Source organism: Zea mays, chromosome 1, assembly GCF_902167145.1.
Source record: "Zea mays cultivar B73 chromosome 1, Zm-B73-REFERENCE-NAM-5.0, whole genome shotgun sequence".
Classification (NCBI taxonomy): Eukaryota; Viridiplantae; Streptophyta; class Magnoliopsida; order Poales; family Poaceae; genus Zea; species Zea mays.
In genome coordinates this window covers 178,416,014-178,433,388 of record NC_050096.1, presented here as the reverse complement: position 1 = coordinate 178,433,388, position 17,375 = coordinate 178,416,014, and the positions used below count along the sequence as shown (strand labels likewise).

At 41.5% G+C, this 17,375-nt stretch overlaps 2 protein-coding genes across 47 annotated transcripts; both read right to left on the bottom strand.

The window, feature by feature from the left end:
• Positions 1–560: 560 nt before the first annotated feature.
• LOC100284103 (pyruvate dehydrogenase E1 component subunit beta) lies at positions 561–4,784 on the bottom strand. The gene is made up of 4 exons (NM_001157001.2): positions 4,447–4,784; positions 4,246–4,340; positions 4,089–4,135; positions 561–1,898 (listed from the first exon to the last, which is right to left on the bottom strand). Exons 1-4 carry the CDS (start codon positions 4,520–4,522, stop codon positions 926–928), a joined length of 1,191 nt encoding a protein of 396 aa, NP_001150473.1. The 5' UTR covers positions 4,523–4,784; the 3' UTR covers positions 561–925.
• Positions 4,785–10,862: 6,078 nt separating this feature from the next.
• LOC103640607 (uncharacterized) lies at positions 10,863–17,341 on the bottom strand. 46 transcript variants are annotated; one of them, XM_035960359.1, is made up of 17 exons: positions 16,848–17,341; positions 16,587–16,757; positions 16,414–16,467; positions 16,090–16,286; positions 15,854–15,967; positions 15,161–15,249; positions 14,815–14,939; positions 14,637–14,717; positions 14,523–14,556; positions 14,299–14,353; positions 14,042–14,097; positions 13,833–13,948; positions 12,799–12,879; positions 12,491–12,556; positions 12,306–12,360; positions 12,166–12,241; positions 10,863–11,285 (listed from the first exon to the last, which is right to left on the bottom strand). In XM_035960359.1, the coding sequence occupies exons 1-11, from the start codon at positions 16,945–16,947 to the stop codon at positions 14,065–14,067; spliced, it is 1,053 nt and encodes a 350-aa protein (XP_035816252.1). In that variant the 5' UTR covers positions 16,948–17,341; the 3' UTR covers positions 10,863–11,285; positions 12,166–12,241; positions 12,306–12,360; positions 12,491–12,556; positions 12,799–12,879; positions 13,833–13,948; positions 14,042–14,064. The 46 variants fall into 46 exon arrangements, with proteins under 46 accessions (XP_035816252.1, XP_035816223.1, XP_035816244.1 ...); XM_035960330.1 differs by having other exon boundaries at positions 12,306–12,397; positions 14,042–14,353; positions 16,848–17,340; XM_035960351.1 differs by having other exon boundaries at positions 12,306–12,397; positions 12,491–12,667; positions 13,833–14,097; positions 16,848–17,340.
• Between the last annotated feature and the right edge of the window lie 34 nt (positions 17,342–17,375).

Genomic DNA, 17,375 nt, shown 5'->3' with positions numbered 1-17,375 from the left:
TAGGGTGGATATATAGGGTAATCGTGACCGCGGAGAATTGTTGGATAGAGTAGAGAATCTCACTGACCAGGATGGAATATTGCTTTTAGAGTAGAGAAATAGGGTAGTATGAGTGCGGATAGCCTTAGTGCGCTATGGCTTACCTAAAAATAGCTCTAGTTATATCTTTTCCTAAAAACAATTTTTAAATCGTGATAAAGCTATTTCGCAAATTAAGCCGGTGAAGCTATCATTTGTGGCTTCTATTCTGTGGTACAAAAATAACGTTGCCTTTTAGGTGCTTTTCACAGTAAGTTGTTTTTTTTAAATAAAAGTATTTAACAGTGCTCTGGCTTTTTTCAAGGAAAAAGTTAGAGCTGGAGCCATGCCAAAATAGTCTCTTAGTTGTTGTTTGATGGTAAGAACTCTATTTTAAAAAAACATATCTAATATATTTTGAACGAGAAATACATATCTAATATGTATTTGACAGGGCTCTTAGTTGCTTTCAAGGTGAGTTTATTATCAACATCCAAAAATGAAACCTACGATGGGACGACCAAAATACAATGCCCGAGTGGGTTTTTTGTCTCTCCGTAGAACTAGTACATAGAGGAATAATTAAAAAATCTAAAATATAACCAACAAAATTCAGGTGCAGGAGTGAATTCAACGTCATGCCGACAGCGCAACACGGCGCTGCTACAAAGTACAAACGAATGCTGAAACCTGATAATAATAGTGTACGAGTATGGCATCCAACTTTGCACAATGAACAAATAGGCCACCCACAAACGGCATCCAGTACGAGTATGGCTTCTGCGTTGCAAAATACAAAAACATGTCTTGTCTAAGGCACGGTGACAGTCGCGATGCGACAGAGAAACAAAACCACGGTAATCTGACTCCACAGATCAGGTACTCAACAAAGCCATGATATCACTGATCATTGGCAGATCTGCTCGACGGCGGCCACGATCTGCGCGGGCTGCACCACGGTGGCGTCCTCCAGCGTCGCGGCGTACGGGGTCGGCACGTCCTGCGACGACAGGCACATGATGGGGGCGTCCAGGTAGTCCCAGAAGTTGTCGATGATGGCCGACCGCAGGCTGGCGCCGATGCCGCCCGTCCGCATGCACTCCTCCACGATCAGCACGCGGTGGGTCTTCTTGATCGAGTTCCCGATCGTGTGCAGGTCGAACGGCTTCAGCGACCTGATGTCGATGACCTCGGGGTCGTACCCCTTGTTCACCAGCGTCTTGGCAGCCTGCATCACGTGGTACCTCATGCGGGAGTACGTGAGGATGGTCACGTGCTCACCTGGCCGCACCATCTCCGCCTCCTCCAGGCAGCAGATGTACTCCTCGTCGGGGATTTTCTCCTTCAGGTTGTACAAGAGGACGTGCTCAAACAGCACCACGGGGTTCTCGCTCCTTATGGCCGCCTTCATCAGGCCCTTTGCGTTGTAAGGAGTGGAGCAGGCAACCATCTGAAGGCCAGGAATCGACTGGAAGTACGACTCTAGCCGCTGCGAGTGCTCGGCACCGAGCTGGCGACCGACACCGCCGGGGCCTCGGATCACGACCGGGATCTTGAACTGGCCGCCTGAGGTGTAGTGAAGCATGCCGCAGTTGTTCGAGATCTGGTTGTAGGCAAGGAGAAGGAAACCCATGTTCATGCCTTCCACAACAGGCCTCAGCCCCTTCATTGCTGCTCCAACTCCCATGCCAGTGAAGGAGTTCTCGGCGATAGGGGTATCAAGGACCCGGAGATCTCCGAACATCTCAGCCAACCCTTTGGTCACCTTGTATGAACCTCCATAATGACCAACATCTTCACCCATGACGCACACTGTTGGATCCAAATTCATCTCTTCTATCAAGGCTTCACGAAGGGCCTCAAACATCAGCAACTCATGGCTAAACAGAAGGAAAGGTCAACATAGTCAGGCATGTATGTAGGTACTCATAAATGAGATAAATCAAATACAAATTGCATTTCAACACCCCTTACTCATAGAGGAAACAAGATCCGTCATATGATGAAATTTGCATATTAACAGGACTTGTATTTTCGTTTATGATTTTTTAAACTAGTCGACCAATAGCATATTGTTGTTGTCGGAATAAAGCTTAAGTACAGGTTTCTGATTCTCAGTGATAACCAATTAGTTACTGCTGACAAGAGTGACGCAATGATTGGTTCAAAGACTGGTGTAAGCTGTTGTTAACCAGTCGGTCAATAGCATATTTTATTGCAGTGACAAAGCTTCACAGAGTATATGTTTCTGATTGTCAATGGTACTCAATTGGTTACTGATGACAACTTTGGTGCATTGATTGGAATGGATCCAACACTGGTGTAGAGAGTTGTTTACCAGTGTCCAAAAATTCCAATGTTCATGGCTGAGTATTAAATTTATGGTTCTAACAGGTTTATGATTTTGAACAGATACATCCAGATGTCCAGAATCAGCCTACTTCCAGTCAATCAAAACTATCATCATGGACGCTTGAAAAATAAGAGCACTTGAATTGTCAACATCCCTTACTCACAGAGGCAACAGCAACCATTATATGACAAAAAAATTCATATAAGAGAACAAGACTAATGTTTGTTTATGATTTCAACTAGTGGGCCAGTAGCATATTTTGTTGCCAGAACAACGCCTAACAAAGTATAGCAGGTTTCTGATTGCCAGTGGTAACCAATCAGTTACTGCTGACAGTAGACCAACAACATATTTTATTGCCTGGCAAAGCTTAACAAAGCACTGGTTTCTGATTGCCGGTGGTAACCAATTGGTCACTGCTGAGAGCTTTGGTGCATTGATTAGGTCAAAAACTGGTATATGTTCTTTACCAGTGCCCCAATTTTCATGCCTGAGTATTAAGTTTATCATTCTAGCAGGTCCACAGTTTTGAACCACTACATCTAGATGTCAATAACTAGTCTACCCCTAGTTAGCATGGATTGCTTGAAAAAAATACACTTTGAGTTTTCAGAAAGAAAGGAAAAACATTTGGTGCTGCGAAAAACAAACTAGGACCTAATCGCCTGAGTTTCCTTACTGTTTCCACATTCGTGTACATAACTTGTCAACACAGTTTGCTTGGAGGAATACTGGATCGGGAAATTTTATGTTTCTAACAAATCACTTATCTACCTCAATCAGGCCAATTCTGAAGGCAAGTTCATTTCAATGCTAGACAAAAGGACCCAATAGTTCCTTCCAGCACCAGCATAGACTATGCAGCCCTCAGGAAGCAACAGTATGTAACTCTTTTGGATTAAACTTCAATACATGGGACTGCAAATCATGGTCAGGTACCAAATCTGCTCAGACCAGATTTGCATTGAACTCAAAAGAAAGGAGTCAATTAGAGTTTGAAAGAGACCAACCACCACATACCAGCATAGAATTTCAGCTCTATTAAGAATGCTCTAGTTGACCAGTAATCCAGCATAATGCAAAATGCAATAGAACACCTCATCGAAGTTCGACTTTTGTAACACTAGGATCAAATGCACAGTTTTTCATTCCAACTTAACTAGACAGAAATCACCAATCATTTGCCTCCTGTTCTCTGGACACTGAAGGTATAAGGCAGTATTCACTATTCACTAAGAATATGTCATACAGATGTAGGGTATGCTTAAAAGAGTCTTGGACATGGTCGCTAGAGTTGGTGAGCAAAACCCCCTGGTGGAGCTTGATCTCTAATATCTGTACCCAATTCCATGGGCGTTACTCCTACTTGCCAAAACATTAAATTAAGGAACAAGACAAGCTTGCTTGCTCCGCCGACCTCTCCCAAACCCCAGTTAACAGAATTCGACGTCTAAACCTCACAGATCCAACCCTACATGGCAACATCTGTTTCAGCTGCAAAAGACAGGACTACAAGTGCTACCGAGCCCATTGTAGATGATAGCTCACTGATAGGGGAACGGCATCCACGGCAGTAATGCCTGATAACTCAGTCGCATCCAGGGCTAAATCTCATAGTGACATCTAAACCGACACGAATTCATTGCCTAGACCAAAACATGCAAGGATTTAAATTCTGGTTGACAGAAAGCCATATATCTCAGTATCTTGTCCTTACCCGCCTGACTTGGATCCCGCCGCCGCGGCCGCCTCATCCGCCTTGGCCTGCGCACGCACAACAATCCCACAGGTTAAACAGATCAGCCCGACGCAGAGAGCGGGAGCGCATCAGGTAGAGTGGAGAGAGCACATCAAGAGGCACAGCAAGACGTAACTGCAACGGCGCTGCGAGCCACGAGCCTGCCTCCTCCCGAGCCTGGTCCTCGCTTGGCCGCGGGCGCCACGCGCACGCTCCTCCTCGTCGCCACCGCTGCACGAGCGACGCAGATCGGTCAGGGCAGTCACCCGCCGGTTGGCGCGGCGCGGCGGAGGCGACAGGGTAAGCAGATTAGCTTTCGGGGGGGGAGTACAAGTACCGGGGGCGACGGATCTAGGCTTGGCGGAGGCGACGGCGCCAACGGCGTGCAGAGCGGAGGACGCAGCAGCCGCCATTGGTCTTGTCGAGGAGCGGAGAGGCGGTGGCGATTGTGCGGACGCGCGCGGAGGGGGAGCGCTTTATACGCCCTCGCTGACGCTGACGCCTCGGCGAAGGAAGCGCGGAGGAGGAAGCGAGGCGGGGGGTGGGGGGAGGCGGAGAGAACGAGGCGAACGAACGACCAGCAGGCAGCAGCTGCTGCTTCTGCTTCTCGGTGACGACTGACGAGGTGCGGGTGCTGGGCGGAGTGGATGGAGGCCGTCCATGCGCGGGGTCTATGCACCGACCGATGAGGTCCGGGTCCCGCTTGGCTTGCGCGCCGCGGGCTAACCGGGCCCGCAGTGGCGCGCGTGGACCGGGTGCAGGTGCGGGGGTGCGAGTGCGAGCCTCGGTTCCATCGACGACGGTCGACGGGACGGGCGGACGGCCTCCGCCCGGCGCCCGCCCTCTTGTTCTGCATGGACCCTGATTCGCTCGCGCGGGCTGGGCTGGCCCAGTAACGTCACGCGTCCGAGAAAGGCTTCGGCTGCTCTTTTACGGCCCAGTGGAGACGGGAGAACTGGCGGCCGGTACCGAGGATTCAGCCCAAACGAGACCATGAACTTGTCTGGAAATTTATTCCATTGCAGGCTTGCAGCTGCAGGGTCCTACGATATTTTGTTGGTCTCCGGTTCTTCCCTCCTCGAACAGTATGACAGAATGAAGTCACTGTTGTCTTTATTGCAGAGAGTACACTGTTTATATATAAGTACAAAACAGTGTCTCCCAAGGGGTGTGTCCCTTGGGAAAGAACTGACAAGGGTTGATCACATCATGGTAACATATTTTGTAACACTCCCCCTTGATCAATCCAAGTCCATTTGATCATCTGCAATTTGTCTTTCAATATATCATCTCCTCAAAAACCCTGTGGGAAAAATAAGGAGTACACAATGTCTTTTGGATCATGAGTAGAACTCACACTGACCTCCAAAAGAAAAATATGCTTGTAATCATCATGCATAAAAACCCCTGTGGGGAAAATTAATGATGAAGCATATAGCTTAGTTGATATTACCTCGTTAAAAACTTTGAATGAGAAAACCTTAACAAGGCAAAACTCATGCAAAGAAAAGAGTGTAATATGATGGTATAAAACAGGTCGAATATCACGGAGAATTACTCCCCCTGATCTTGCAAACACTTGAGTCTTCTCATACCAATCACCTCAATACATTTCTGAAAACGTTGAGTATGGTAGAGATTTTGTGAATAGATCAGCAAGATTATCACAAGGCTTTGCAAGATGTTAATGTTTCCATTTTCCTGTTTCCATCTGAACAACACAAGCTCAATTATACTTATGGATAATGGTTAGTGGTTCAATTGAACCACAATACGACATTGTTCTCCAATGGACCTTTAGCCCAAAGAACAATAATATGTCTATATTCATCATCTCAAAAACCCCCGTGGGGAAAATAAATGATGAGACATATAACTCAGGCTAATATTTCTCCAAGATAATCTAGTCAGAAAATCTGAGAAATCAATATATCAGCTGAGTCTCCTTAAAAACCCAGTGGGAAAAATAAGGAGAGTAGTCATACTCTATTGTTGATCCATTTGAAGTCTAGGGATATAAACTCATATCATAGTTCAAATACAACAATAACTATGTCATAATGTATCATCCTCAAAAACCTTTACAAGAAAAAATAGATGATATGACATAGGCCTTGTGTTGATGTTGTCTCGTTAAAAACTTTGAATGAGAAACCCAAACAGGGAAAAAACTCATGCAAAGAAAAGAGTACAACAAGATGTAGAAACAAGTTCTTCCGATCAAGAGAAAACTCCCCCTGATCTTTGCAAATTACTAAGTCATCCCATACCTACTCTCAAACACATTAAAAATGTGGAGTAAGGTAAAGACTTAGTTCGTAACTTGTTTTTCATCTAAACAACACAAAGTAATATTATCTTTATAGATAATAAGGTCAGTGATATAAAAATCATGACCACCACATACCCTCAGTATGTAGTATATCATTCTGTACAATCCCATGAAGTGTACTATAGAATGATTAGTGTAAGTGACCATTAATCTCTGTTGATCAACATTTATCAAACAGTAGGTCCAACTTACCATATGTATGTCATTGATCTTGTACCTGGGGATCTTCTATAGATATCCAAGATCAGTATATCCAAACATAAGGAGAGCATGAGTACATCTGGAGATCATAACTCGATCTCATGTGCTGTTAGCTAGCAAATCATTGCAAAGCAATATCCGGCCGGATGCTCTTGCAAGATACAATAGCACATCTCATGATCCGGAAGAATCAAATAACAATGATTCTCTCATATTGAATTTCTTCAATATACGTTGGATATAGACAATTTTGTATCCAAGATACTCAAGATAGTTTACTTTGAATTGAAAATCTCTTACAATTCATATCCTCTATCTCGAACTCCGTCGATAAGTAATGTATGTTTATAAATATGCTGCACATATTTATACTAAACATACCATACTTTGTGTATCCTTCCAGAAAGAAGGATTCACTAGGTCGAATGTACCATATTTGACCAGGATGCTCTAAGTCACAAAGACTTTCCAAGCATTGCGAATTTGTGATTGGTGATTATGTATTTGGAATCCTTCAAGACTCCATAAATACCATAATCCAGTGACCACATATGCACATGTTGTCACTACATCTATCAACTGCACAGATAGATGATTTACTGCCCATATTATTGTATCGGAATTTAACTACTCACAGTAGAGGAGAATTTATAGCATTAAAATAATGCTTGGGTTTGCGTATAAACCCAGTTGCTACTAGCCATGCTTTCTCACCACCTCATTGTTTCCAAGTCCATGAAAACAAACATGTATCCACAGTAAGATACCTTGAAGTGAAAATAAGTTAACACTTCTTTCCGGTGAGCAAGGCTATCTCTGCAACATTGTATCACTCAACAAGATCCAATTTGAGCATACTCGTGCTCTGCTATGGCCATAGTCTTTTGGATCACTTGGAGTGCATATACAATTGCTGAGATGTATGTGTCGACACTTGTAGCTTTTAAATAACACAATTCTCTAGTTGACATAAAGTCATTTTTTATGTACCCTTATGATTCCTCGTGAAATCCCAAAACGAGAATCAAGGGCTTCCGATAACCTAGCCTCATCAGTGCGCACTGAGCTAGGTTGTGAATGTCTTCCATTCACAGGATAATCAATATCCTTTAGGTGTCCACCAACACTAGGTTGGTTACCAACGAATAGATGGTCTGCATTTACTATCTCAGAAGGTCTAGCCTTCAGCTGCTTGCAAGCATCTTAATCCCAATTTGTGACCATACTTCTCCCCCTCTTATTTACAACATCATTGTAATAGGGAGTTGAGTGGTGTTCCATTTAACCACTCTTTCTGGCACTTTCACATAAGATTAATTTGAGTGACACCTCATAGTAAATGCACAAGGCAGTCAATTTGCAATTTATTGCAAATCATTCGAACCCAAAGGTTCAGTTTTAGTACGTGATCCTGAGCCTGAATGCTTTCTGCATTCATTATAATTTCCTGGCATTCTTTTTGGTACTCGAAATCTCCCCCTAATGCCTGGAAAAGCTCATGATTCAAGCAAGCGTACGGGCCATAAATAGATTCTCAAGAAGAGATTCTAAAACTTAATGATCGACGGAGAATAAATTCTCACATAGATCCCCAGCTTTCTGTGTGCCCATACATGTACGCTGCGGTGGTGAGATTGGGAACATCCCAATATACGCATGGGAAATCTTTCATGGATTCCCACGTACTAAAAACATAGGGGAACTTGTACATGTAGTACATGCAGTTCATCACAAGTCAGGAGCGTGCAAAACTTCCTGACTCCAACCATAACTAGTTGGAAATGACAATTCATTACTGATGGTCATTAATGATCTGAAATTTTCGAATCTATCACAGATTCATCATATCCCTTATGGATATCATGCTGAATACCAAGACAAACAATCATCATTGTAAGCATATTTGGTAAATTCAGTAGTGTGGAGGCTAATGTGCTCAAGCTTGAGACATTATTACTTAATGGTCATGTGTTGTCCGAAGGACACACTTGAGATCATCATATAGATGCACCAAAGAACCATATAAAGCCTTCAATGTCCATACCATCTTTGTAATGGACCAGACTCGTTCTTTTGAAGCAATTCAAAGAACTTAACCAATTCAGATTAGATTTTAAGATAAGAGGGACTTAAAATCTCATTTCCGATGATACTCATCAAGTATTCATCTTATGGGAAAAAATGACCAATAGAATTGTTCATAACTTTTTATTTCATCTCAATAATGGGATGACCAATTCAATCTTACCCAGCATGGTAAGTATCATCACTTGAAAAGTTATAACATATGCAACACTTTGTATGGGAGGATGTATGTAGAATACAATCCATAAGAAATGTTTCTGAGAAACATATGCAATATCCATCACTATCACTTTGTGTTTCCACATGATATAAATTTTATGGATATCTCTATAATTTGGTAAGATAAAATTAGGATATATCAACACATCCTTGATACTTCCATTACCAAAAGGGGACTAGATATTAACATATCATGATATCGCGCGAAGCGATTGTTAAAATATTCTTTCCTCTTTCCAAAGGAATATGAGAATATTTTGTTCCCCACTTATAGAGTTTGTGGCTCAATTCTCCACATTGCATTTTTCTTCCTCAATTGGAAGAATCCATGTACAAGTTTGCACAACTCAAATCAATGAGTCTTCAACTCCCTTGAAGAGTTCGTTCAACTCTAATTGATGAGTTTGTTTAACTCAAATTCATATGAGTTTTTACACTCAAATCACATGAGTGTGTTCAACTCACATCACATGAGTTGAACCTATCACAACATCAATTATGAGATTATACCAAATCTCATGCATCGTTTATATAGTACTCAATAGCAAATCATCTAACAAAGTGGTCTTCTCTTAGAAAAAGAAGTGTTGTTACATGATTAGTCCAAATCATGATTTACACAACTAACCATTGTTATCATGTCAGATGGAAGATTGAAGTACACTTCATATCTTAGCTTTCATGAGTAGTATGCATCTATTGGGATTCCATATACATGATTAGATGCTTAGGCATACAACACTATATCACATATAGTGTAATGACAAAAGAGTTTGTCATACTCATTTCTCTTCCCTTTTTAATGTGCTTATATATTTGCTTTCAAGCAAAATATATGAATACAAAGTGTTAGTCTACAACATAATGTAGACACATACTCATAAGTCCACAAGTCTTATGATTTTCTTTGCTATTCATTTTGGGCTTGCACATCAAGCCACAAAAGCACATTAGTTCTTTTCATAAGAACCACAAGAGAACGGGAGCATCTCACTTCCTCCAAAATAAAGAAGTGAATCCCCATATTATGCAAATATGGTCTTTATATCCAATGAACATTTAGGATAATTAAGCTTGAGACAAGAGCATCTCATTTCCTCCAAAACGAAGAGGTGAATTCCCATATCATGCAAAACGAAATGAACATTAGGAATAATTAAGCCCATTAGGCGAGTTCATCAAACTCTATTAAATAATTATCCTCCAAATGGATTAACCATTTGCTGATGTTGTAATATGCCGCAAAATATATCATATCTTTATATGCTGGAGAACTCTAGGTATCACATAAAGTGTACCAAAAGATTTTTGAAAATTGGTGTACACAATGTAGATAATCAACATGTAATGAAACAATGGAGTAGATCTCTCAGTAGTGGGCAAAACTTTTGCTGCCTGAAAGCATGGTCTCTGGGCTGATATATTCAAAGAACATACCGCAGCCAATGCTTAGGACTCCACTACCCTGTGCTTGACCAATATTTCAAAAATAAAATGGAAATCACCATAAAAGTGAATAACCAACATCACATCTCCAACATATCTACTTGAGAGAACACATAGGTAATCATCATAACCATATGATGTAGACCTCTTACTGATGGGCAAATAACATTTTGCTGTCTAAAAGCTTGGTCTCAGGGCAAATAAATTCCAAGAATTTATTGCAGCCAAAGCCTAGATCTCCATCATGTGTTAAATAATCCCAAGTTCAAGATATGTGTCATATTTTACAAGAACTAGATCAGGAGGCACACTTCGTGCGCCCTACAGTAACCATGGTTATGATGAGGCATATCAAATTGGAATTATAATAAAATCTTAATTTGCGGTAACAATTAGACAAAGCAATATGAAATGCAAGAGAAACATAATTAAGTACATCTCTAAAGAACACAGTACCACGCATGGGATCATATCATAACGCTTGATCAGATAGGCACAGACATGAACATAAGACAAGATTTGCCATCAACAAACTAAATATTTCTCTCATATGTGTCCTCACAGGATCGCAAGAGCAACAGAAACACTGGGAATCCTTTTTACATGCATCAGACCCAAAAACAAAGTCTGAAAGTCTTAATGCCATCACAAGATTTTTCTGCTTAACCACCTAGTGGGACTTGGGACTTAACATGGACCATAAAAGAGGCCATCCACAACGAAGTCTTTTACCAAAGAGCCATCCCTGGCTCCATGGACCACAAAAGCTTGGAGATTTTCGGGAAGCCACGACTCAAAAGCTTGGAGATCTCCAGCATCCCAACCTTGTCCCTCCCACCAAACAAGCTTTTGAGTGTGGCGTCACAGTTGATATCTGTTTTCTTGGCTTGGTTCTGCAAACCATGGAGAGTTTTTTCTTAGTTCAAGACACAAAACAGTCTCGATGCAGACAGCTATAGTAACCTGGTATTACAAGGCAACCAAGAAAATTACAAAGTACTCTCCAATCTAACAAAGCAAGGAGGCTAACAGGCCATAATATTTTATTTTACTACGGCGGGTATAGGTAGCACAGAGGATTATGATTCATCAGGCGTGTTACTAATTGAATTCTTAGGCGTGTTATTAATTGAATTCTTTGACAAAATCAGTTAAGTCACTCATGATAGTCATGAAGCTAGCCATCAACTATGCACTGAATGGAAAAAGGAAAGCCAACACAACTACAGTTATCTCGATCCTTCGAACTGTGCAGGCAATAATTCAAATATATATATATATATATATATATATATATATATATATATATATATATATATATATATATATATATATTCTCAAACACCAATAAATAAACATCTACGAGAAGATCGATACCTATGTAAGATTCGTTTTTCATATACACGCAATGCACAAGCTTCATACAATAACAGTATTCTCAAGACAAGTAATCAATAATTCAGTGAGATAATCTGTGTTTGTTCTCATAACAACATTCTGTTCAACCTAATCAATAATTCATAATGTTTTTTTATAGTTAATGTCCAAGTTAGCAAAAACAGACAGCAGTGGTAGACTAAAACTCCAAATGCGATACCATAGGGTAACACACTTTTTCTGTGGTATAAATGTGAGAGCAATTTTTTACAACACACATGGAATTCTCTCATAAATATATGTAGCACAGTCCACAAATGCATAAGCAATGTGATTCAACAATTGTGTGGGCCAAGTAAATCAGCAAGACAAAGTACTGAAACAAGATTAACTGACCTTAAGCTGGAAGCAAAATGACTTTCACTATCACACTTTGTTTGAGCCCATAAATTTGTTTTTCCTGATAGCAAACCTGCAAGCACGGTGAAATAGAAGCGGATAGCTAAAATGACTAATTTTAACAATAGTAACAGTACCTTTTATAAACCTTGTTGCAGTGTGGTTGAAGTTTTCCAACTGAGTGTAGGTACACTGAGATAGACACCAAACTGAAGTTTAGTACATTATTCTGTCATGAGTTTGAAAGCTCTGATCAGCAGAGGAGATGCAACAAAATTATTATTAACACTTATGTGGATCCAAGGAAGGATGCGAGGGATACATGTAAGCTGAACAAGAGGACTGATACAACTGCTGTCAGAAGCATTAGAACCGAAATTGAATAAACCTGAAAATACATAGTCAGTAAAACTTGTAATGCAACTGCGAGCAGGTGTCAGCCAGTGCGACACCGCAGCCACCGGGGCGAAGGGCTGCTCAGTGATGGAATCTGTCAATTCTTTAGGAGATCATTTATTCAGTTAGATGCCTAACAGAGATCTAATTACAAATAAGAATCTACATAAACTTTAATCTTAGGAATTCAAACACCTAGTCGTTATAAAAATGGGAACAGAGACAAAACCTCACCATCTAAATTCTACTTGCATGTGCAAACTTCGCAGCAGCCTTTGACTTGACATGGATTGAATCAAGCTGCGCCCTCCTCTCCTACACACACAACACACATGCACCCACATCACCGCACATCATCATATGTACTATGTTGTACATGATTTCATTTTGATTTCTCTCAGGTTGTGGAATATCACATTTTGGCTGGTTCTTGAGTGTGAGTATAGACAGATCTAAAACCATGTTTACATCATGAACCATATGATGCTCCATGTAGTGCCTTGGTAAGGAGCAACATAGCTACCATGGCTAGGAAAGAAAGTAAAAATGATTTCCTCCATGCATGAACTGCGGTATGTTGCTCATGCCATATTACCATCCACCTCATCCTAATCTAAGCTGTCTCAAGGTAAGGACTATTGTTTTACTGCCAGAGCTCCAATGTATGAACCTTAACTTAGGTGTACTTCAAATCGGGAAATAGTTTCATATGGAGCTAGGTATGGTTCTGTTTACCTAAAGGATCACTTAGGAAACCTCATGGAAAATGTGTTTTAATATGCCTCAATGGTTTACTGTCTAAGGGATTGAATATGCAACCTCACCTGTCTGTGCCTTAGCGCACGTATTGGATGACAACCATCTGAGCTATGAATAGTTACCCCTGTTCTTATTTAACTTGGTGATTCCAATTTATAGGCTTCAAGTTTAGAAGTATTTGACTATAGTATCTTGGTTTCAAATTTAAGAAGCAGACCAAGGGAACGACATTTATAGGCATTCAGACCATCTATCCCTCCCTTCCCTTCACTGTTGTTCAGATGATGTGACTATAATATCATTCCTTTTTATTACCTTTTTTAGCTTAGAAATTTTATAGGCTCCAAAATTATAAGTAGGTTGCTCAGTGTTGAACATGAGTTCATTTGAGTCAGGCATCCCCACGAATAAAAATACTAAGACAAATTGATACACTGCACATGGATCAGCGAATTAAAACAAGTAATAGGCGACTACTGAGAGCACAAAAGATATAACAGCAAGTTTACCTATTTTAGGCCTCCTGGAATCTTGACTTCTTGATGCGTGGAACTCATTTGAAGGGCCAAAAAAGTTTTGCAAGCAATTAAAATAGAATGAATTGTTGATGTATACCGTTAATATCCTAAGGACATGAGTGACTGTCTGGTTCAATGTCGTGACATGGATAAAAGTACTAAGTCAGGTTCAACAATCAAGCCCATTAAGACAGGCTTACCTTCATGGAGCCTGAGGAATTCGTCATAGGAGGAATACACATGTCTCTCCACACACCTGGAAAAGCAATATGTACTATTCATGGTTGCAAACGTTATCACGACCAAAGAATAGGAAACAAGCATGGGTAAATTGTTCAATGCTTAATAGGCTCCTCCAATCCCCTTCAATCCGCTCCTAGCCAAACAAGCCCTAACCCTTAGGAGATGTGCTATCATAGAGATAGGTTAACAGCTTTGACCAAATGTTGAAACTTGCCTTCACAACTATTTCAACACCAGCGTCATTAAATCTTAGCAATTCCTTGGCATTTCTAGCAAATTTAATAGACATTTCAAGTCAGTACCAGAAAAGTTCAAGATGAAAATATAGACAGTACATAATAAGTGAAGATGTGCAAGCTTTGTGTGTTTTTGAATAAGTATTCAGATGCTAGTAATGCAAAAAGTACTCAGGGCTTAGCAATCTCTGTAATATGAAACCTAGGATGAAGGCCTTTCCCAGTACCATCTAGAACTGCACAAAATGGAGACAGTCTGAGTACACAGTATAATAACAATTTCCTTGTAAACATGTAGATTATTAGACATTGAAACCTGAGAATGCTCTGACCACAAATGTAAATGTGGCAGGGAAGCGAAATGGTTGATCAGCAGCAATCGCCAAAAGATCCTCTCCTACAAAATTTAATTCAAGTCAACATAATAAAATTTGTAGAATAAACCCGGACATATTTACATCTATCTAGTTTGTTGGTAGGTCACACAGCATTACCGATTGTAGCAAGTCTCTGCTTCCTCTTTTCAAACTTCTCCTCCTTAGTTAATTGCTTTTTGAAACCCAGTTCTGCGGTTGCCATTTCTCTCTCCTTCCTTTGTGCTGTTAGGCACTCTTGAAAGCTATAAATAATAGATGAAAAAAGAACAAAGCCAAACATCATGCTCATCTTGTTCAAAAAACACCATGCTCATCCAGTTCAACAGACTCCATCTGCTATAACTACAAGGTAACATCTTCTCATGGGCAGTGTTGTATTTGGTTACTCTTTTTTCGTTAATGAAATAACACACAACTCTCAAGCAGGCTCGAGGAAAATAAAAATTCAAGGAAAAGTAATTACCTATTAAGGAAAAATTGAGCGGTTCTTCTGACAACAGTCATATCTCCAGTAGGAACAAGGACACCCATTTGAACCATTGCTTGAAGCACCTGCAGGAATACAAGATTCAACACTTCCCAGAACATCACAGGGTATAAACTATCATCTGCAGGATATTATGCCCTGAGAACTAACTTTGTCAGGATCCTTTTCATAAACTCCATAGAATACTTCAAGCAATCCTTCCCGAATATTTTGACTGATACTGGATTAATGATCTACTGCTACCATTTAAATTGCAATATGGAGATAAATTTGTCTAAGTGGGGATATTATGCCTTCATCTGCTCCTATAAAAGAAAGTACAAATATCTTTACCTTTTCTTAGTCTGCCTCTTAGTAACTGAATTTTTGGAACAATGATAGATAATCTAAATCAATGATAGATGACTCGTATAAAAGATATTTGGCCAACGTACACGTACGTCTCAGCTACTGTGAGAGAACCCTAATTGAATACAACGACCCCTTTGTGCCCGTGTGCAGCTGCCTCCAAAAACCAGCGGGAGTTTCTCCGGCCGGTAAATATATGGTCCTTACGTGTATAGACGACAGACCAATTAATAAGTCTAGTGAAAGGAGATGGCAGCTTAGCTTATGAAAACATATCTCCTACTCATCACGTACGCTGCTTCACAGGTTTCTCTGCACTACCTCTGATTGGATCATTTGCTTTGCCTGGTCCTTGATCCCGAGGATCAGCCTTTTGTCGTCAGGAGTGAGAAAGCTAGCACAGTACCTGAGAAGTGCCTTCTCCATCTTGAGGCACTGGAAAGCATTTTGATTGTTTTTGCAATGGTGCAAGTTAATTGGCAACTGAACCAATATATAAAATATAAACAAGTATGGCAGGCCACAGTTCAGTAATGCAGAGGTAGGGGGAACTATACCAATTTGGCTGCAGCAATCAGGGCACTCTTTTCAGCAATAATCCATCCAAATGGATCAGGCTTCTGCTCGGCACAAAGAAAAGCTTCACGATTATGGTCGAAATAGTCCCCAAGGTATTTCTTGAACACATGCCACTCAACATAACCAGGTCTGTAGGGCACCAGCCTCTTCCATCCCCATCCCGTCTCAAGAAGATCTTAGCATGGGCAACGAAGAAGAGCTAATTAGATGCAACGTGATACGTAATATGCAAATACTGTAGTAAAAAACTAAGAAACCACCAAATTATAGAACAAAAAACACAGATAGGAAGGGGGGCATACAGCCTTGGCACCAAACCGGCATCATGAGCAAGCAGGAGCATGTATCATATATCTCTGTTAACATATTGATTTTTACAGCAAATCAACTAACATCTCTTCCCTAGATCGGTTGAATCCAGCACCAGCCACACAAGGAGAACATGAACCGGAAGAAATATAAAAGAAAATCGCACCTCTGTTCAGTATCAAATACACCGGCGGAAGCGCCGCCACACCGGCCACCATCCCCTCCACAGTTTCCATCCAACTCAACACATGGTATCTAGGGACGTACAAATAATCGGTGATCTCATGTGTGAAGGCATCTTCTACTCCGGCTTCATCTACCATAGGGTCATCTGCGGCTGAGGAATCCATTTTAGGGTTTCAGATGCGGGGTGGGGAACAAGTACGGAGCGGCGTAGGAATTGGATGCAGAGTTACGATTTACGAACCGTTTGCCATGGGCTGTTGCTGGTGCCTGCTGTACGCCTGGACGCCGTGCCGCAATGACCCTCCGCCCAGCTTCCCCTGCTGCCGGCTGATGGCCGACATTGGTTGCTGGTGAGTCGGTGACGAACAACAAGTCGTCCGGCAGATCTGAGGAAGCCGTGCCGACTGCTAGCCTGCTACGCGCAGACGTTGGTGAAGATTGAAGAATCGACAGGGGCGTAGGAGGGGAGGCCGCCGGCACGGAACGAGTATATTTGGAAGATGGTATAGGCTTGTTTTGCTACAGCATAGGAAAAAGTAAAGGACTCTCCCTCGCCGGCGCTTCTTCAGCGTTCGTCGTCGCGACCTCTGCTGCGGCCGCGGCAGTAGCTTCGGCTGGTGGAGGGTTTAGAGTTTAGGGAGGGAGGCGGCGAGGTCGGAAGGAGGAGAGGGAGGTGGGCAGCGGGCACCGAACAGCGGACAGGAGGGCTACACTGCTCAGAACTGGTTCGAAGAAAATTTTCAGATCCGGTACGCCAGGTGTTACACGC